The sequence below is a fragment of the Xenopus laevis genome, chromosome 2S, assembly GCF_017654675.1.
Source record: "Xenopus laevis strain J_2021 chromosome 2S, Xenopus_laevis_v10.1, whole genome shotgun sequence".
Classification (NCBI taxonomy): domain Eukaryota; kingdom Metazoa; phylum Chordata; class Amphibia; order Anura; family Pipidae; genus Xenopus; species Xenopus laevis.
In genome coordinates, this window is record NC_054374.1 from 129,163,086 (window position 1) to 129,186,232 (window position 23,147).

Below are 23,147 nucleotides of genomic sequence, written 5' to 3' on the forward strand. Positions count from 1 at the left end.
CAAACTCCTGTAACAAACTTAAATTAAATCAGGTACTCGAAACAACCCATTCCAGCTCTTCTTCATTCAGCAGCAGTAGGAAGGTGATGTCTCCTGCTCCTCCGCTCCAGGAATGCAGCCCTGACTGCCGACCCCGTGCCCACTCCGTCACTGAAAAAGAATGCGTCCAAGGAAGAACGCTTCCAGGCTGCATTCCTCCCCCTGAGTCTGAGTGCACAATGGATACCGATGCTGTTGCTGGGGAGGTAGGGGTTAAAGGCAGCCGTGGCCATCACTTCCCCCCTACACACTGCTATCCACAGGTTTGGGGCTCGTCCTCCCCCGCAACAGCCTTTTAAGGCTCCTGCCCTCCTCCGCGCAGCCAAGCTCAGTCCAGCTATTAGCGGATGCCGACAGTTTGGGACAGGAGAGCGAGCAGAGTTGTAGAAGGAAAGGTGGAAGCAGAACGTCTCCAGCAAATGTCATGTCCCGGCGAGTGACAGGCAGTGGCGCCACGAGAGACTGGGAGCGAGTAGGGATCGTTACTCTTGGAGAAAAGGAATCCTACGGGATTGTTGTTTTACCAACAGCCTGGAAGCGTTCTTCCTTGGACGCATTATTTTTCAGTGACGGAGTGGGCACGGGGTCGGCAGTCTGGGCTTCACCTTCCTACTGCTGCTGAATGAAGAAGAGCTGGAGAAGGCGATCGGGCAGAGGACACGCTGTCAGTGTATAGCCAGGAGGAGAAATCGAGCGCTGCAGATGGATGGTCGCCCTTTCTGAAGAGGACAGGAAGTGGAGTTTCTGTAAGTTATTTCTTAATAAAGGCTTTGCTATTTTAAATTTTAATTTGTGTTGGTGTTTTTTTTTGTAAAAAATTTTGACGTTACTGGTCCTTTAAAATGGAGTCTATGGAAGATGACCTTCCTGTTATTTGAAGCTTTCTGGAAAATGGAAAATAGATAACATATCCTATACCTGTATTATAACCCATTATAAACAAAGTAGTTTAATACCTTTTTAAGCTGTGAAGCATTGGACATGAGTGTAAGCCATTCCAGTCTGAGATGTAGCTTCCCTGATTTTGTATCGCTTAGGGGGAACCACTATGAATAAAGAAAGTCAGTCAAATTTCGTGGTGCATTTTTTGCATGGCCTTTTTTTCCCAGATACACTTAAAGGCACAAACCTTGTCCAGAGAACCATTTTGTTTCACCTCACCCAGATCTAACTTCACTCTAAAAAAAAAAGTCAGTATGAATCTGAATCGGTAAGCCTGTTTCTCTGCTTTTAAATTACAAATGGATATGTTGCTTTTAAAGTACATATCTGAAGGCATGGCGTAGAAATAATTTTCAAATAGAAACATAGCAGTTGGTCACTTTTTCTCTGCAGAGAAACGGGCAACATCAAATTTCAGCATCTATTTCCAAACAGTTCTACTTTATGTGAAAATAGTTTACATGGCACTAAAAAAATTAAAACTTTGATTTGTTTGGCAATAAGAACAAGAAGACATTTCTAACCTGCCCAAAAAGTCATCCTGGTCAGGATCCTTGTCAAAAAGTTCCACTTCTAGCTCTTGCCCAGGAACCTCATGCACAATTACCTGAAATGGAAAACTACATTACAACGACACCTACATACACACGTGTAGATAGATACACAGATGTTCCTATATCAAAACTTGTACAGTTATACAGAATAGAAATATGTATGTTTAAAATTGTGGTGCACCAATACACATACCTCATACATCTCATTCCAGACAGGATTCAAGTTCTCATTAATGATTTGACTGTTAAAAACCTGTGTCCCTACTCGCACGATGGCATATGGGTCTGACTTTCCAGCTAACAGTCCTTTCAGTTGGAGATCCTTGGCACTCAGGTCCCGCGCTTCCAAAAGATGAATGCGGACAATGCCCTGAAAAGATCAGATGATGTTCAGATGGAAACCAAATGGACATGAATGGGTTAAATAAAAATAAGAACAATAGTGGAGACAATATTAAAGAAAATTGGGATTCACGAAAAAACCTGTACATACAGAAATTAGGTAAATAAGTAAGAGAAGTATAACATGCTGGAGGTAATATACCTGTGCCAATGCAATCAGCTGGCTTTCAAACTAGGAGTAAATGTCATGTGCACGCAATGATGGCCACAAAATTGCAGTTATACAATAGGTAGAAGGAGGGTTATGCCTTCCCTTCACATCAAAGTTGGCTATGTGGCAATTTGACCATATAAGTTCAATGGGAACAACCAAAAGAATACATTTTTATTTATTACAGAAGTCAATCCTGTGGAAAACAATTGCCAAAATCATCACCCATGGGGTCCATACATATGGCTCTTTTATTGTTTTCTTTCCAACTTGTGTTTAATTGAGCTTTATGGGCCACATTCAAAAGAACAAGAAATGTGGGTGGTCCAGAAATGAAGCACACATCTTGAAACAAACAAGGCACAAGTAAGAGAATCAGAGATACAGGAAGAATTACTAAATTAATTATAGAACAAAGTCAACAATTACTGTAACATGCATTGAAGAGTGCTATACCCTGGGTAGTGGGGAGCGTAGTTCTGCCACATGAAGATTACTGGTTAAGGGGATGGCTAGACGATTTGGCAGCACCAAGAAGCCAGAGATAATATCCATAACCATTGTGTCAGACATCAAACTTTAGAAGATCAGGTGTATAAAGGACGTTTGTAGCCAAAGGAAGGAGAATGGAAAATAAAAAATATTTAATGTCATAGCACAAAAATCACAAGGTCAAATCAGGGAAAAATAAATCACACGAGAATATATCCATAGTCACTAATGTTGTCATTAAGTATAGTTAAAATATCGGAAGGGGAAGGAGAATAAATTAAAAGCCAAAAGTGGAGAATAAAGGTAAGGCTACAATTAAAGTGAAATGGTTCCTTACTTAAGTCCAGGGATGTCCAGTAGATTTGTAAGTCCAGTCCAATTGATGTCTAGGACCTGTTAACAAAATTTGGGATTCTGAGAAAGGGCACAACAGTGATTGAAATTTCAGTAAATCACTTTCAAGCACTTTCTGGTGTATATATATATATATATATATATATATATATATATATATATATATATATATATATATATATATATATATATATATATAATTCAGTAAGCAGGACCCGCACTCGTTCAAATTCAGTGAAATAAAAGTGTCTTTATTCACAGGTTCATTTTCCAACGTTTCGGTCCTCACTGGGACCTTTTTCACTTTTTCAGTGAGGACCGAAACGTTGGAAAATGAACCTGTGAATAAAGACACTTTTATTTCACTGAATTTGAACGAGTGCGGGTCCTGCTTACTGAATTGTATTACACTTTGACCAACGCACCAACATCGATTGAAACAAATCCGGAAGGAGTGCGTCCACTGAACCGACAGTATATATATATATAGATATAGATATAGATATTTCAATAAATTCACTTTGTATTATATCCGTGAGTGCTCCTGATGCTTCCTAATACATGTCTCAAATAGGTTTGCCACCTGGCCGGTATTTTACTGGCCTGGGCAGTAAAAATGATGCTTGATGCCAATGTTATTAATAGGAAAAAAAGGCAAGAATAAAGGAAGGCCGGTATTTTCCAGAAAAGTTGGCAACCCTTGTCTCAAATGAGGAGCACCTGGGAATCGATGGACTAGTGATGTAATTTCTGTTACATGACTCACTGAACCTTAGATTATAATAAATAATGTATGCCCTGTTATAAAATATTAGGATATTAGAAGTCACCTCAGAGTTCCATGACCTGTATAAACGCACTCATTAGTATTGTGCTTTTAAATGGTCATGGAACTCCTCTGTAACTTATAATATGCCTATAGTTTACAATAGGGGGTACATTATTCACTGTGGTAGATGAGTGTCTATGCGAAAACCTGCACCAAAACTCAAACTAAGTTTTGTCAGTATACCTTTGCATTAAGTGCCTGGCAAACAAATTCTACCACCATAAAATAATGAAAAGCGCAATGGGTAAATCAAGCCCTACAGGGTTGTTTTTCCCCCCAGGAACTAGGGCGCAATTTATTATTCACCTACCGGACGACGGATGAAGAATAATGTTATGGCTCCAACTATAGGAACATCTCCAATGAGTGGTTCCAGGATAACACGGAGCATCCCATGCAGCTGTTAGAAAGGACATTTTACTTATAAGGAAAATAAGGAATGTTAAAGCATAACTGAAGTACCAATAAACAGCAACTGATTAATGGTGAATTATTACTGAAAAACCAATGGATTATAAGAGCACTGTGAACAATCTTGTATCAATGTGGGCTTTGTACATTATATCGGTGGCTAACATACCTGCATCCCCTTAATTCCAGCTTTGCAGAAATATTTCTTTACTTCTATGTTTACTTCTATGTCACCAACATAACTGAAAAAAAGAAAATTTTGTAGGAAAAAAAAAAAGAACAGATAAATGCTAGAATGGAATGAAGTAACAGTAAGAGAGATTGAGAAGAGATGACATGAAAGTGAAACATATAATAGGTGCAGGCTGTAATATCACAAGCAATGAATTTACCTGAGGTGCATATCCAGAATTATCTGCTTCTTGTCAAATTGTGTATGAGCTTTCACTCCAGTCACCTTTGGAGCCTAGAGAACACATGGGGTATAATGACTTGATAGGAGAACCACAAGCAGGATGTTTCAGTGGTGGCAAGGATAATTCATAACTCTGCAGCTAATACTAGGATGGAGGTGGTTGCAATTCTACATAAAAGCTTCCATTTTGAGTTTGTACACAGACTAGAAATTATTGCTCTGTGTGCTTGAATAGTAACTTTTATTTTTTTCATTAAAATTTAAATTTTTAAAGAGAAAAGAATATTGTGGAATATAGTGGAACAAGGGATTAACTTGCTAGGTATAACATACATAACGGTGTTCAGATTGCATCATCAGTCAGTTTTGTGACATATTATTCATACATTATTATCCATCTATGGATAGAATGAGTGTCCTCTTGTCCCATTATTCCTGATTCAGCATACATGGGGGGGGGTTTGATTGGGGGAATTGGGAGGGGGTTAAGTAAACGAAGGAAAAAGAAAAAAAGGGGGGGGGGGTTTGAAACGTCTTGCGTTCAAGAAGTGGTACCTCTAGCCCGCAGGTTGAATAGTAATTTTTAAGAAAAAAACAAGTTAGAGAATTTAGAGAAAATAAAAAGTTTGTGTATGCAGAGCCCCGTGACTTAAATGGATTCTGTTCTCAAGCTAGTCTTGGTCACTAGTACTCTGGCCTTGAGGGCAGAGACACCCCTTCACTCCTGTACTCGTATGTTCTCATGTCGTTTCCAAGTCTATAAAAACCATGTGATTTCTATGTGAGAATCCATGGAGCTTTTGTCAAATAAACTTTGTCTTTTACTTCAAGCGGTCACCTGTAACTGAATTTTCACAAATGCACACTTGCCTGAGACGCCAAAGCTTCTTGGCTAGTCTCTGGAAAGGGGTTCATTTTTGGGTGACAATCAGTTTTTGGATTAAATCTGATGTTTCCACAAAATCAAGGCGGCATAGATATTTACTTGAACTATGCACAGTTCTAAAGCAATAGGGTACAGAGACAGTTACTTCTGATCTACTAGAAGTTATATAGTTTTTACAAGGTGAACCGCTCACTAGTATACAGTAAATGTGTCCAATGTTCAAATGAATCCTATATTGTAAATGACTGTGCATCAGATGGTAATAACACAACTATTAGGCATATGAAGAAACAGCTAAATGAACTGAAGCACTGCTTAGGTGTCTTAGGTTCCTTTTCTGATGTAAGCCACTGCAGTAATCAAAAGGCTTTGCATTAGATATCTTACCTTCTCACCAACATTGATTTTTGTGAAGTAGAATGTTGATAGATGTGTATTGCTGGCACGGATTGTGGGTGCTATACTATCTGTAAGCAACTTCTCCAAATACTGTCCTATAAAAGGCCACATCTGAGCTATAATCTGAGAGAAAATTTCAAATACAGACATAAAATAAAGATTGCGGGCAGGCAGAATCTTAGAAAGGCAGGAACAGGAATCTTAATTAACAAAACAGTATTACAAACTGTCTACCATTTTCCTTTTTACAGCAGTATTTGTATACACGGTGTAAAGAGAAAAGAGATTGGAGTTCCCTGCCCCGTTAAACTTTCAATCAAATGTTGTAATGTTACTTTAAATATTAGCAGTTTTTAGCTGCTAATCTCATGCTTTATTTTAGCAGCTGTCATCCAGAGCTGCTGCTATTGTTAGCTGGGGGTAAACTGACTGTACAGGCAGCATCTGCAATAAATACTACTTTGCTCAGTCCAGTCAGAGTGTGCTGTAGATTTTAAAGCTGGGCAGCTTTGCACAGCCACGTAAGGGTATTGGCACACTTTGAGATTAGAAGACTTAAATCTGATCTCCCACAGATGACTAATGTCCTGCAAATTGCCTATGGGAAAACATATGCATTGCATAGTTTTCCCAAAATTGCCTTGCAAGCAGATTTTTAGTGGTGCCATAGCCTTAAGTGCCACACTATTGAAATATTGTCAGTATATGCACCTAACACACATTTTTGTCCATGCCTCACATTGAATGTACTGCTGAGTGAAAAAGGGGACAGTATATTCTCTTGTTCAATAAAAGTTCAATGAATAGGGCACTGAACATAGTTTTTGACTAATATTTTAATCAAAAAAATTATGCTTTTTTATTTCTTGCCCTAAAAAAGCAGTGAGACTGAAGCTACTCAATGTTTGGTCCTTGTGAGGTAGATAATTCAAAGCAGACAGTAAGGCAGCATAATTTACAGAATTGTGGGTAGTGATGGAAATTTTTGTTTGTATGATCCAACACCACTGACACCCTTTTGCTGTGATTTCTTTAGCTGCTGGATATCCACAAATATCTACTACTAAATGCAGTCACAAATGCTTTCATGTTTGCCATGCTCTGCAGCAGTGGCACATCTCAACAAAGGGATCAATATTTGCTGTGAAACTTGCCAAAGCAAATACAGGCACTGTTTTACCTTAACAACATTTGAACACAGTACAATATAAAGAAGGAAAAGTGCTCACACCTGTATTTTCAATTCAAGTAAAAAGGAGTTTAGAAAAGATCATGGGCTGAATTTCAGCTGCCTGTAATATACTGACTAAAAGATGTGTCCATGTGACACTGGACTTACATTAAGGGGGTTATTGATTCAAATATGAATGCTAAAACTCAAAAAATGTTAGGTTTTTTTCACTATAAAATTTTTAAAAAAATTTACACATTTTTGAAGATTTATTATTCCCCTAAGGGATGGAAAAAGTCTGAATCCAAAATCCAGCACCTAAGACATGCCATGGCTGTATATAAGTCAATGGAAGTTTCTGTGGTCTGCACTGGAAATTTCGGATTATTCAGGCAAAAATCCCAAAAATGTGAGCTTTTCGGGAAAAGGCCCATAAACACTTTACGATTTGGGAAAAAACTCGTTGACGTTTTTTGGACTTTTTTATTTAAAAAAATCAGAAAACATTGGATTTTAATAAATAACCCCCTCAATGTATTATTAAGAGAAATTAACATGGAGGCAAAAGGAAACTTTTGAAGTCATGTAATAAGAGACCTGGTGCAAAGATTGTAGCAGGTCTTGTAATACATAACAACCAATCAGGATGTAGCAGGTGCTTGTAAACTGTTTAAAGGAACAGTAACAACTAAAAATGAAGGTGTAATTAAGGAATGACAATATAATATACTGTTGCCCTGAACTCGTAAAACTGGCGTGTTTGCTTCAGAAACATTAGTGTAGTTTATATAAACAAGCTACTGTGTAGCCATGGGGCAGCCATTCAAGCACAGGATACACAGTAGATAGATAAATTCCCATTGTATACTACATACTAGATTATCTGTTATCTGGTGAGTAGCCTGTGCCTTTACTCCTAATTCAGTTTTGAATGGCTGCCCCCATGGCTACATATCAGCTTGTTTGTATAAATTATAGTAGAGTTTCTGAAGCAAACTCACCAGTTTTACTAGTGTAGGGCAACCGGACATTATACTACATGTATATTATATTACATGAGAGAGGTTGTAAAATATGTTATAATAGGTTTCTATGTGGTTTACACAATAAAACTGAACTACACTCTTGTTGCTCACTAACCTGATTTATAAATATATTGTTATTGCTCACAATCTCCCAAACAAAAGCAGAAAAACACACTGAGATAACATAGGCTTATATACAATGCCCTGTGCACAAATAGAAAATAAAATAAATTAGTCCCTTACCTTGTTGAGGAATTCTGCCTTCTCAGTGTCAGGGAATGAGACCTGGAGATAGATATAAGAAGTAAACATAAATTTGCATTCATTATTTGATACTGTCCATTGTTTAACATTCAAAATAACTGTAAATTGATACAATTTAATGCATATAACATACCTCCCAACATTTTGGAAGTAAAAAGAGGGACAACATTTTTTTTTCCGCATGTAGCGCAGCAAATTTTTGACCACAGCCCTTTCTGTGGCCACACCCCCTAATTACCATGTTTGTTTTACAAAATTTGGCAGGTTATGAAAGTTTGAAAATATTTCTCCTTACCTAAACTGTTTTTGTGTCTCAAAATTGTTACAAAGTATCTTATTTGCACCTGTGGCTGTTCTGGGCTCTCTGCTAAAAGCCAATTAAGTGAGAAACTTTGTTTCTTTTTCTGGCTGTTCAGTGCAGAGAAAAGAGGGACTTACCAGTACAAATGAGGGACTGCGGGTTGAGCTGTCAAAAGAGGGACTGTTGCACCGAAAAAGGGACAGTTGGGAGGTATGATATAATACACAAGCTTCAGGGCTATGGCCTTTGTGGTATTCCAACTGCCTGTTTCTGAGATTATTTAATTAGTTTTCTGTAATTTTCAGTTGTGATGGATTAAAATGGTTTAATGAATATGCAGAGAAGAGATCCCCAGCCCCAACAACTAGACTTTTGCACAATCTCTAAAGATTTGCCCTTGTGTTTATTGCAAGGCCAAAGCATAAAGAATTTGATCTTCATCAAAAGCAAAATTGTAAACTGAGGTAGACAAATCATTAGTTTTGCTTCAAAATGTACAGGGAAGCATGAACCATATCTGAGTACTCTGTTTTCCTCACCAACAACAAAAACATACAGTAAGGATCATTGGCTTCTTATAAAAAATGGCCCTACTGTATATGAATGAGATACGAATCTTGTATTGCTCTAGAGGGGATTTGTCAGCACTATATAAATAAAGCATAAATAATGAAATAATAATAAAATGCCTATACAAATCGAACTGCAAATACAACAGGAGATTAACAAAATTGTGCAGAACTATAGGTTCCATGCAGGATGCTGCCACTTTGCAGAGTGGTTTGACTAAACTGGAAGTTATACACTAAATGGCAGTGTGTTAGGAGTTTCCTTAACTGAGAAGGATCTAGGGGTCTTTGTAGATAACAAGTTGTCTAATTCCGGGAAGTGTCATTATGTGACTACTAATGCAAATAAAGTACTGTCTTGCATATAAAAGGGCATAAACTCAAGGGATGAAAACATCATATATAGTTCCCTGGTAAGGCCTTATGTGGAGTATGCCGTGCAGTTTTGGGTGGTTCTTCACAGTCAGGACAGTGAGGTTGTGGAATGCACTGCCGGGTGATGTTGTGATGCTGATTCAGTTAATGCCTTTAAGAATGGCTTGGATGATTTATTGGACAGACATAATATACAAGGCTATTGTGATACTAAAATCTATAGTTAGTATAGATATGGGTATATATATAGTTTGTGTTAAGTTGGAGGGAATGAACATGATGGACTTTCATCTTTTTTCAACCCAATTTAACTATGTAACTATTGAAACATTGTAAAACTGCTAAAGTAACAGAGAATATTTTGTGGCCATTCAAAATTGAAAAAGGAGAAAAGGCACAGGTTAAGTAAAAGATTACAGACAAGCAGTAGTATACAATGGGATTCTTCAGAATCTTTCGGGTACAGAGGGTGGTTGTTAATGGGACATTCTCTACTTGGAGTAAGGTTCTTAGTGGGGTCCCCCAGGGCTCAGTATTGGGTCCACTTTTATTTAACTTGTTCATTAATGACTTAGGGGAGGGTGTTGTAAGTAATGTATCAGTGTTTGCAGATGACACAAAATTATCCAGCCCAATTAATTCCATCCAGGATGTGGCATCCTTGCAACAGGATCTTGACAAACTGGCAATCTGGGCAGCTAAGTGGCAAATGAGATTCAATGTTGATAAATGTAAAGTCATGCACCTGGGATGTAAAAATATCCAAGCCACTTATACCCTAAATGGGACTGCACTAGGCAAATCCATTATGGAAAAGGACCTTGGAGTCCTTGTAGATGATAAACTTGGCTGTAGCAAGCAATGCCAGTCAGCAGCATCAAGGGCAAATAAGGTCTTGAGCTGTATTAAAAGGGGCATAGAGTCACGGGAGGAGGGGGTCATTCTTCCACTGTATAGAGCACTTGTAAGGCCCCATCTAGAATATGCTGTACAGTTTTGGTCTCCATCACTCAAACAGGACATTATTGTATTAGAGAGGGTACAGAGAAGAGCAACTAAGCTGGTAAAAGGTATTGAAAATCTTAGCTATGAGGAAAGACTGGCCAAATTGGGGATGTTCACGCTGGAGAAGAGGCGCTTAAGGGGTGATATGATGACTATGTATAAATATATAAAGGGATCATATAACAATCTCTCTAATGCTTTATTTACCAGTAGGTCTTTCCAGCTGACACGAGGTCACCCATTCCGATTAGAAGAAAAGAGGTTCCGCCTAAATATTCGGAAGGGGTTTTTTACAGTGAGAGCTGTGAAGATGTGGAATTCTCTCCCTGAATCAGTTGTACAGGCTGATACATTAGATAGCTTTAAGAAGGGGTTGGATGGCTTTTTAGCAAGTAAGGGAATACAGGGTTATGGGAAATAGCTCATAGTCCAAGTTGATCCAGGGACTAATCCGATTGCCATTTTGGAGTCAGGAAGGAATTTTTCCCCCTCTAAGGCAAATTGGAGAGGCTTCAGATGGGTTTTTTGCCTTCCTCTGGATCAACTGGCAGATAGGTAGTTAATAAACAAAAAAAAAAAAAAAAAGGTTGAACTCGATGGACATGTGTCTTTTTTCAACCTTACTTACTATGTTACTATGTTACTATGTAGAACATATCTGTTATCTACTGTGTATCCTGTGCTTAAATGGCTGCCCCCATGACTATACAGCAGCTTGTTTATTTAAACTATAATCGTGTTTATGAAGCAAACACACCCATTTTATCAGTCCAGGGCAACATTACATTATATTTTCATTACTTTAAAACAATTTCATTTTTTGGTGTTACTGTTCCTTTAAATTAACCCTCTAAGTCTTAGCAGTGTTCCTTATGTAACATAGTAAGTTAGGTTGAAAAAAGACACACATCCATCAACTTCAGCCTTTTAACTCTATTTTAACCTGCCTAACTGCTAGTTGATCCAGAGGAAGGCAAAAAAACATTTGAGGTCTCTCCAATTTGCCTCAGATGGGGTATAAATTCCTTCCTGACTCCAAAATGGCAATTAGACTAGTCCCTGGATCAACTTGTACTATGAGCTATTTCCCATAACCCTGTATTCCCTCACTTGCTAAAAAGCCATCAAACCACTTCTTAAAGCTATCTAATGTATCAGCCTGTACGACGGATTCATGGAGAGAAGTCCACATCTTCATAGATCTCTAATATGCCTAACTGACACTTTTGACACTGACACTTACTCCATGACTGACTTTTGAACTGTTCAGGTGCCTTATTGCAATGTATCTAGGAATGTACATTTTTTGTGCAGAAAGCAAAGCCACATCTTAAAATACCTGTCATGTGGGCAACCCTGTTCAAGGAAAACTATCAGAAGGTAAAATCATAGACATTATTATGCCGCATGAACGGGAAGTTGGCCAACCCCATATATCCTATAAATGTTTGTAGCAATCATAATTAACTCCCCATTATAACTTCTGCTGACCTGAGCCAAAAGACCAAATAAAACTGTATTTTTAATGGAGTTTTCCATCTTTATATATAGACCTGCTCCCTTTAAGTGCCAGTCATATTCTGATTTCAATGAAAATTGTTTGTTTTTAACTCTCATAAGATCAATGCCACATTTTTTATTTTGTTTCAGTTGCCACATTAGAGTAATGAGTACATACTGTATAGTAATTTAGTACTGTAATTAGTTTAGTAATTTCAGTGAGGTAACTCAAATACTTTGCTATTTAATTGCGGTCCTCAATTGCAAATGATATCTTCTGTGACTAAGCACAAAATATACTTTCATTATACAGCCAGCTTTACAAACCAGCAACTTACCTGTACTTATTTATTTTTAATGTCACAGTTATGTGAAATAATTGAAGAGGCAAGCTTTCGTGTAATCATAAGGAGTATTTTAAATTTATTTTCAGGATGCATATAGTTCCTTCTACCAGATTACAATATGATTCTGGTAAGAGGTTGGGTTATTACCTTTTCTTAGGCAGCAAATTCCATAGGCAGCCAACTGCCACCAGCAAAAGCTAAAAAGAGTTGAAAATCTGGTTTAAACAAGAAAGACAACCTGATAATTGATCTTTAAATGGGATCCATCAAGCAGAAATGTGGCTCAGACTGCCCATACCCCACAGCTACACTCAGCCCTACGGCTTAATTGTTGGTCATTGTTGCCTTAAACACAACTTGTACAGAAAACCAAAGTAGTCTTTCAGTGCAGCATAATTTACAGGCAAGCCTCAGGCTAAAACCAGCAGACATCTGTGCCATGTTACACATGTCTCTCCTACCTTCTACATGAATATTTCCAGCAGCTACAAATAAACAGAGCACTACAGCATATTCACACTTATCGCACACATAGTGGTCTGGCATTTTGGCTCACAGGTAGATTTTTTAAAAAAAAGATCTTATTATCAAATTACAATAGGAGAAAGGGAGAGAAAAAAAAATATCAAAGGTTGAATTTTATTTGTTTTAGAGGTTTTTGAAACCACAATTAAACTAAATTTCTCTAAAATCTTGAATGCCATGAAAGATATTAAAAGATCTGAGTATAAAAAGTATGAATTAAAAAAAAAAAGAAAGAATAAAAAAACACCGAATGAAGTATTAAAAAATACAAAACCTCTGCAATTCGACTTTTGTGGACAATTACTAGTGAAAGAAAAACCTCTATAAGTCGTAACCGATTAAAAATGGTCCAGTAGAATCAGTGCAACCCCCATTAACTTCTAAAGGATTTCGACAGCTTTCACTTGGTAAAAAAAACAAACACATTTTTAGAGATTTGTGGAAAGAAATAAAAAAAGAAATAAACTGGAATGTTAGCAAATAAGCCCCTAATTGTCTGCGAATAAAGTCTGAGAAACACGGGGGCGATTATTGACTGAATAATTCTACATTTACATTGTTTGTGTGCCAAAGCAACAGCAACTAGAGAATAATCCTGGTATTTTTAAAGCTCTGAGACAAAATACCAAAAAAATGTTGTGAAAAACATCTATATTAGGTTTATTGCTCTATTCATTCATTGCAACTCTGCAACGGATATAATTTCAAAAATATCTAGGACAGAAAATACACTTACACCCCAAAACTCAAGCTAACTGACCTTCAAGTAGGGTTGCCACCTTTACTGAAAAATATTACCGGCCAGTGGGGGGCGGGCACCAAAGGGGGCGGTCTGCGACGTAAAAGGGGGCGGAGCCACGTGGTGTGCCACAAAAGGGGCGCAGAGATGTCCACAGCGCTGGAAAAAAGGTAAGTTAACGGCTAGGCCGGTAAAACACCGGCCAGATGGCAACTCTACCTTCAAGCTGGCCATTCATCCCATTTTCCCCTTAGCTGACAATTGGTATAGTTTCGTTATTAGTATACTGTTCTTTAATGAGATACTGACACTAGAAACCCTTTTACCATCCATCATAACATTGCCTTCGCATGCCATTTATAGCAGTTATTGTCCCATGCTTTTACACAATCTATCTGATCCCTAAGGCTCCTGTATGAGTGGGCTGCCATATTTGTGAAGCAGTAGTCCGTTAGCACTAGAAACTTGAATTGACAGATTAAGGGACAGACAGGTTGTCAAAACAGTTAGGTTTAGCAACTAATTCCAATTATTTGGAATCTTTTCGTTTTATAAAATAACTTATAGTACAAGTTCCCTCCTAAAAAACTGTTTTCATGACATCTACTTATGAGTGAGAAAGTCTGTAACCTCATATTATGCCCCTTAAGAGCATGATGTATAAGAAACAGGAATTTATTTTAATTAAACCTTTTGCACTATGCTAACCAAACAGTGACTCACTTGGCCAGCAATTTGCTTTCAATTGAATAGAACTCTAGGACTGAGCTGCACATTTCAAATTAGTTTTGCAACAAGCAGCAATTAAAATGGCCAGAGAATGTAATTTAGCTGATTTCCATACGGAGAACATTTGTTGCAGAGACCAATCTATTGGCCATTATATAATGACAGAGTATAGGAAAGGAATGGTCTTCATACAAATAGAAAACTGCATGGGCATGGAAAGTACTGGAGCCAGAACTGAAGATGAACAGGAGAGGGCCTAGCTAGAAAGATAATAAATAAGTGAATGAATAAATAAGATTAACAACAAAATTAGTTTGCCATAAATATATCTATAAAGGCTGGAGCAAATGTCAAAAAAATCAGCCAAAAGCACAATTTCCTCCTTTGCATCTGATTAACCTGCCAGTCAGCAACTAGAAGGGGGGGGGGGGCACAAGGGATAATAAGCATTAATATAATACATTTTTGGCTAATTGTGGCATTATTGAATGTTTACATGATTTTCTAATAGACTTACAGTATGAAGATCCGAATTACAGAAAGATATGTTATCTGAAAAACCCCAGGTCCCGAGCATTCTGAATAACAGGTCCCATACCTGTATACCCAAAATGTGGGCTGTTCTTAAATAATGACATTCATAAAAGCCAAAAGGGCACTTTATTGCTTTTGTTATATTTTGAACTAAAACAGGGCAAAGACTAAATTTAGAACCTATCGCTTTCCTACTTCCTTTGGTTCTTGTGAGCAAGTGTGGGATAAGTAGAAGAGGGGGGGAAAGGGTTTGTTTAAATTGGGGAAAGGCGGTTGAGTATTAAAAGTTAAAACATTTATCAATTAAACAATAGGCATCAAGGCAGAATGCATTTTACAACCCAAGTCCTAGATATTGTGCTCAAGTTGAACAAAGATTATATAAGGGTATACTGCCCCTTGAATTTCCAGCAGAAACCAAAAACTCTACTGGTTAGGAAACAAGAGGAGGACCAATGAAAGAAGGGAGAACAGATAGCAGTAATACCCAGAATATAGTAATAGTTAAGCCCTGTGTAGGGATGATCGTGAAGCTTATTCAGCTGCCCCTTTCTTCTGTAAATATTTAATAAATATATTTATAATCCTGGATGTTCTTGCTGTTAGGTCAGTCTGCGCTCGAGGCAGTCATTTCTGGAAGCGGCAATCACCAAGCATGCGATAGCTGGATGACAGGGCAAAAATCCATTAATTCCACCATTTCTACAGAAAAAGAAACCACTGATAGCAACACACCCAGTTGCTGTAAAAATGCACAGTGAGGCAGCAGCTGAATAATATTCGGCACAAGGCATGTATTTATTTTGTGTGCGGTGGAAGCAATTTCATTCTCATGTAGAGCACCACAGCCATGTGTTATCTCTCTAAATATTCTACAAAACATAGAATATCCTATTAACCAACCCCTAAGCCATAACAACCCTGAATTATTTGAACCCCTATTTCCCCTGATCATCCACCACCCCAAAAGCTGGCCATAAACAAAGTCATAGGAAATAAAGGTTTGTGCGATTTACAGACCGTGTCTGGACTGTCCAGATATTTTTCGTACCATGGCAATCGGTCGTTTAGGGGATCAGACAGGTTAAAAGATTTCTGTCGGTTAATGATAAGATCTCTGCATGTATGCCTTTCTGACGATATCAGTGGGTGACTGTCACTACTATTTTTACAGACATAACTTTCGTAAGATTGCAGTCTGTCAATTCATGGCCAGATTATTGTCTGATTTGTTATTTTTACTATTTTATTTTATCTTATATTAATGGTAAATGCCATGTCGGAACCAACAATCGTTCATCGGATTTAAAGGGATACTGTCATGGGAGTATCCAGCAGCCTAACAACAGAACAATTGGAAGGTAACCAGATAGCAGCTCCCTAACACAAGATAACAGCTCCCTGGTAGATCTAAGAACAATACTCAATAGTAAAAGCCAAGTCCCACTGAGACTGATTCAGTTACATTAAGTAGGAGAAATAACAGCCTGCAAGAGAGCCATTCCATCCTAAAGTGCAGGCACAAGTCACATGACTGGGGCAGCTTTTATTAGAAAGAAAAGTTAACTTACGATAATAAATGGGTACTCAGACTCTACAGTCACACAAGGTATCAGTTAATTGTAATGAAAAAGAGAAAAAGAAAGAAAAGAACCTTGTTTTGTAACTGTATCAAATGCTACACCTCTGTAGTTCAACCACTTCTCTCCAAATATAGTTTCAATTCGTTGTATAGTTTAGAAAAGGATACCCTTAATTATTGCAGTAGTCCGAATTGAAACTATGTTGGTAATCTTTAAGATAAACTGATAACACCAGATTAGCAAATTACAATGTTGCTTATTGTTACAGTCTAGTGAATTTAACGCCTCTCTACTGGATATGGCAAATCATGTGCAACATTCACCTTCAAACACCTTTTAATAATGATTCTAATAAAGAAAAAACTTTACAGTTGGCATCATTTGTTATTTTATTCCGGTTTGACCCACACAGTCGATAACCAATTAAACTAAAAATTAAGAATTGATTACTCCCTATTCAATCACTTATAATTTAAGGTGCCGTTTATCTTATAAGGATTCCATTTCATTCAAAAATTCATTAAATTCACTCCCAATATTCTTAATCAATTTAACCAATAAAGGGTTTACTATTGTAATTCATTAAAATGTACAATATAAAGTGACCTGTGCAAACAATTCAATGTTGAATAATTCTGATGTGCTCTGATTAATAAAGTGCCATGTGCAATTAATTAATTCACCATTCCATTTAGTGACTTGTGCATAAATTAATTAAAATCTAGGAGTTAATCACTATGGTCACAATTAAGAAACCTCCTGGTTATCAACCTCTTAATTAAAAGTTGAGAAAGGTGAAATTGTATAGAGGGTGGAGTTGCTCCCAAGAATATAACTATAGTTTTTTCTAAGTCCCTAGGAGCACCACAAAGATGAAGAACGACAGGACCTGTAGGGCTGCGGTCTCAAATGTACCTTTCCATCTGTTTGAAAGAGGCTATCATAACCTACAAAACCGCAAACCCCACAGTCCTTAGAAGAGAAAATAGATGAGTAAAAGAGTCTGAGAATATTAAAAAGATTTTTTGTTTCAATCCCGCCCCACCATCCGGTGGTTTAAAGCTAAAAACAAGGAGACCGTCAGTTGCCCTGACGTACGTTTCGCAATTCGCTTTTTCAAAAGGCAATTGTCTGGGGCAGCTGTGAAACTGACAATATGTCTAGCCCCATGTCAGATTTCAAAATTGAATATAAAAAAATCTGTTGGCTCTTTTGAGAAACAGATTTCAGTGCAGAATTCTGCTGGAGCAGCACTATTAACTGATGTGTTTTGAAAAAAACATGTTTTCCCATGACAATATCCCTTTAAAGATGAATCTGCATGTCTAAGGCCAGTTTAAGCCCTGCCACCTCATAAGGACTGTGCGCAATTTCATAAAAACACACATATATTATATATACAAGTATGGGACCGGTTATCTGGAATACTTGGGACCTGGCGGGGGGGGGGGGATTCATACCTTAATATTAAATAACACCAATAGGCTGGTTTTGCTTCCAATAAGGATTAATTATATCTTAGTTTGGATCAAGTACAATGTACTGTTTTATTATTACAGAGAAAAAGGAAATCATTTTAAAATCTTAATTATTTGAATAAAATGAAGTCTATGGGAGACAGCATTTCCATAATTTGTAGCTTTGTGGATAATGGGTTTCCGAATAACAGATCCCATAACTGTGTGTGTATATATTTTGTGTGTGCATATTTTGGCAACGTTTTGACACAGTAAAAACAATGCAGGAGAATATATTCCGTGTATAAAAGCAGCAATGACTTGCTCTTAGTTTAGGGTAGGGAGGGGGTTAAGATTTTTTTTTTTTTAACTATCAAATTATCTCACTTTTTAATAACGATTGTTATAAATCTTTAAGTAGTGTAGAAAACACTTAGTAGCAGAACTTCTAAGGCTTACCACATCAGTGCTGTAAACTTGTCAAACCAGTTTTTGTTATCTCATTTGTAAACATCGCTACAAAATATGTTGGCGCCATATAAATACATGTTAATAATAATAATGCAGATTTTTATTTTTTGGAAAATGTGGTCAGTTCTTTGTGTTATCAGTTAAAATGAAAATCTGGCCAAACAACAAACTGATTTACAATTTATTCCAAACATATTTTACCATTTAGTTTGTAGGCTGTTTGTCAGATAAGTTCCATTTTGGCCCTCCATGTGCCCAGATATCCAAGCTATTTATCCAAGGGCTTATTGGTTAGTTGGTGCATGTATACTCAATTGAAACTCAAGTCCAAAAAATGGGTTTATTCCCACACTCCAAATGCACACATGGAGGTTAGTTGGCTGTTCATAAAACTAATCCTAGTGTGTGTTGTGTGAAAAATATAGGGATATTAGATTATAAACTCTAATTGTGGATTGATGTGAATAATTGAATAAAGTACTATACAAATGTATCCATGCTATGTAAAGAATAACAATGCTTCTGCAAAAGATTAATAGAGAAAAGAAAACTTGTGTCAGCCAAATTAAATTAAAAACGGTAGATATTCCTAACAGATGCAGTGCTACAGTCAACTATGAAATGTAATGTAGTTCTCTAAGCACGCACATAAGAGCCTCAGTAAGCTTTGCTGCACAGTCACAGCTTACTAACTGCTAAACTATTTTTGCTATGTCTGACTCTTGGCCCTGTCACACAGACTCCAACCTTTTTTGGTCTTCATCTCTGTATTCCAGCTTTCTGTGGGAAATCTAGCAGCTGGGAAGACTCAGAAGCCTGTTCATCAAGTGTCTCCACTTTAACAACTCAGAAAATGCAAATTTAATTAAGGAGATAACATTGTTATTTATCAATAAGGGAAATTCCCTTTAAGATACTATTTAACTGCATAAGGGCTAGTCCACACGGGGAGATAGCGACGCGTTTGCGGTCGCGGCGACAAAGCGCCGCGACAGTCGCCGCGACCGGCGCAGGCGACAGTTTTGTATGGGCGCCTATGTAAAAACGCCTGTGCTAACCACACGAGGCGATGCGCTTTTCAACAGTCGCCTGAAAATGCCTCGCCAGGCTTTTTCAGGCGACTGTTGAAAAGCGCATCGCGTCGCTATCTCCCCGTGTGGACTAGCCCTAAAGCTTCCCACTATTTACATGGTGAGGTTCCCATATGCTCCTTCTTTAGCTCTTCTCCAAAACAGTATAATCTATTTTTATTGTATGACCATCTTTGTATGTAGTGCATCTCCTCCCACCCCAAACATTGCATCCCTTTTCATCCTTCCATAACCGTGGCAATGTATCCGCCCTTATTAGCAATTACTGTATATACTGTATTCTTTAACCATTCCCCAGAGAAATTATTTTTTGTTTACTTCTTTACAAACCTCATCAAAAATGTGTACCCTTTTTCTCCTCTCGCAAGAATGCTCATTTCCTCACAGACTAATAGTTGTGTTCTCAATATAAAACTGCCGTCTTTGTATGTAGTGCATCTCCTCTCTTAACCCCAAATAGTGTATCCCTTTTCATCCTTCCATAACCTTGGCAATGTATCCGTCTTTATCTGCAATTACTGTATATTCTGTTTCTCCTTCCACTTCCCGCTCATGTATCCACCTCGCTGTCCCCTTCCACTGCACACCCTATCGCTCCCTTGCCCCAAACCATACCCTCATTTTCCATATGAGTTATGCACCAGTTGTACACAAATATTTCATTTATTTTTGCACAAATCGTGCAACTTTACATTGCAAACTCTGAGCAGGATCCTTTTAACTACCCTACATCTGTCAAATATTTGTATGTATTTAATAGGTTTCATGTATGCAGCCCATTTTACTCCTCCCCAGAGAAACAATCTCTCCATCACCAAAAAGGTGTACTCTTTTTCTCTCTCCTGCAGAAGTACTTCTTTCCTCACTCTCAGTGCACTTGTGGTCTCAATACAAAACTGCTGAATTTCTGATTTCTGGAAATAAAGCTTTTAACGTTACCAGAGTCAGCAATTTACCTACTTGAACCTAAAGAAAGGGAAGTCAGGCCATGTGTACCATACCATCTCCATGACAATACTGAAAACATAATAGAGGGAATAAGTTTCAAAATGTTGTGGTTTGTATGTAAGGGGGTATTTTTACACTGAAACGGTGAGCAACAATTTCCTGTGGTTAGCACTCTTCTGAACAAGTTATTCAAAGAGGAACAAGGGCAAATTGACATTCTTTTTGAAGCAAGGACTCTCTTGTGCACATGCACAATGCTTTAAAGCAGGAGTGCCCATACTTTTCTAATGTGGGGTCTACTTTTAGTGATGTTGTCCCATTATGATCTACATCGATAAAAACATTGTTAGCATTCTGTTCCATGGAAAATATTACTTAAATACTGATTTATAAGAAAATGTATCTTGCTACATTTAACAAACAACTATTTCTTATATAACCGTAACATAATAATTATCTGAATGAAAAGAATGAAACAGGAGGATGAAGCTGATTGTTGACAGTGTCTTGAAATCTACTGATCACCAGCTAAAGGTCTACTGGTAGATCCCGATCTACCTTTTGGACACCCATGCTTTATAGGCTATGGCACAATCAGAATTTTCTCCACCGCCATATTGTGGCCGAAGGAGAAGCACCCAAAAGCACCAAAGCCACCTTCCATTCAAATAAATGAGAAAAATCTGATAGTGCCAGTACAAATGCCTGGAAATGTTCTTGTAAAAGTTTTAGAGGCAAAGCACACTAGTACTGTTGCTGCTGTCAAGCTTTTACCATTGAAGCGAGTGCCATCTGCTAAATGCATGCTGATCTAGAACACCACAATGTTCCACTTTCAGCTTAAGTGACCTCTCAGATACTGTATTAAGTCAGTACAACTGTAGTTTATATAAATAAATCAACTCTTTGGCATTATTTACACAAAGGTAAGGCCAAAGTCAGACCTGGTGTACTCTCTGCTACTCTCCACATACCAACAAAACACTAAATGTACATAAATGATGTGTGGGTCGGACAGTTTCCAACTCTTACCCACCTGTCCTCAACCTGGGCATGACCAGGCCAGAAGTTGAAAAGTCTGAGCCTGACCTGGCTAGACCCACCCCCTTAACTGATGTCATAGACTTTCCATTGTCCCCACCACAGATGAAGAAGCCCAGACACAGCACATATAAAATAAAAACAAAAAATAAAGTTATGTATGCTGCAACCCACAGATTGGATGGGTTTTGGACTAGCCCACACATCTACACATATATTCTCAGGGTCAATATCTCCAAAAACTAATTAACAATAACTAAAAGTAACACTAAAAGTAACTAACTAGTAGGCTAAAAAAACAAACAAGTCCTTTCAGGTCAACCTTTTATGTTTACATAAAACCTGTCTTTTTATATTTAAACTATGTATTTGCTTGCTCAACACCAGCAACTTATATATTTCTTAATAAAACCTGCCTTTTTTTAAACAAAAAAGTCTGTGTAAGAAAAAGTTTCCTCTTAGCATGTAAAGAGCAATAAATGCCATTTGATCCTTGTTTACTTCAATGTAGTGTGATGAAGACAATCTGTCTTTATCTGGTTGCTATTGTTCAATTTACCCAGCAACAAGGCAGCAGCTTGAATGAGAGAAGTAGGAGAAACCTGTAGATCAGGGGTTGCCAAATATGTTTTACCTGTGAGCCACCTTCAAACGTAAAAAACAGTTGAATAGCAACATAATCATGCAAAAAGTTATTCACATCACATCTATGGAATGTGATTGGCAATTGGTAGCCACTATGTGTATTTGCAGCCTATAGGTTGCCCTGTTTGGCAGTACACCTGGTTTTTATGCAACCAAAACTTGCCTTCAAGTCAGGAATTGAAAAATAAGCACCTGCTTCAAGGCTACGAGGTTGGAGAGCAACATGTTGCTCACGAGCCACTGGTTGGGAACCACTTCTGTAGATGTATAGGAGAGAGACTGAAATGAAAGACAGCAATAAAACTGTAGCCTTGCAGAGCAATACATTTTTGGCCACTGGGGCAGAAGAAGTTGGCAAATAATTCAAAATCTATGAAAAAAAGATACTGGAGACTAACTGAAATATTGCTACGAATAAGACACTCAGTCTAGAACATACTAAACATTAACTTAAAGGTGAACTAAGCCTTTTATTTACGCAAAACAACATACCCTAAGTAGCCATACTGAAAATGAAATGGCTGCCTCATAGATATGTATATATGTATACTATACCAGTGCAGGGTAACAGTTTATATTTTAATGATCACATTTAATATGTTGGGGATACTGGACCTTTAGACTAATAGGCAAGGAACATATTTTAGGCAGTTGGGTAACTTCCCAAAACTGCCAGGATTACTTTCCACCTGATAGGGCAAGTAAAGGTACATTTAGGCCTGAGTTGAGAATTGCCTGTTACAGCAATGTCAAGCGGTTTCCAAGGCACTTTCCCTTTTTTTTTTCCACCAATAATTTCTCATGTCAACTGCTAGTTCCCACTTAGTTTTCACAACCAGTGCTCGTCAACCCAAGGATCTCGGCCGAGAGGCTATAATGCTTAGTGCACAAAAGAATGACCCAAACTACCTGGAGCAGTGGGTCTTGAGTTGACGTGGACACTTTTTGTGCCA

At 37.7% G+C, this 23,147-nt stretch overlaps 1 protein-coding gene across 3 annotated transcripts in view; it reads right to left on the reverse strand.

Moving 5' to 3' along the window:
• esyt1.S (extended synaptotagmin-like protein 1 S homeolog) overlaps positions 1–23,147 on the reverse strand; it is a 55,405-nt gene that overhangs the window by 24,042 nt on the left and 8,216 nt on the right. For all 3 annotated transcript variants that reach the window (XM_018250015.2, XM_018250018.2, XM_018250016.2), the window contains exons 3-13: positions 8,314–8,355; positions 5,863–5,997; positions 4,567–4,640; positions 4,344–4,416; positions 4,074–4,163; positions 2,918–2,973; positions 2,545–2,665; positions 1,729–1,905; positions 1,506–1,588; positions 1,169–1,217; positions 996–1,085 (exon numbers count right to left, since the gene is read on the reverse strand). In XM_018250015.2, the coding sequence (XP_018105504.1) occupies positions 996–1,085; positions 1,169–1,217; positions 1,506–1,588; positions 1,729–1,905; positions 2,545–2,665; positions 2,918–2,973; positions 4,074–4,163; positions 4,344–4,416; positions 4,567–4,640; positions 5,863–5,997; positions 8,314–8,355 (990 nt within the window). The remainder of the gene's footprint in view (positions 1–995; positions 1,086–1,168; positions 1,218–1,505; positions 1,589–1,728; positions 1,906–2,544; positions 2,666–2,917; positions 2,974–4,073; positions 4,164–4,343; positions 4,417–4,566; positions 4,641–5,862; positions 5,998–8,313; positions 8,356–23,147) is intronic.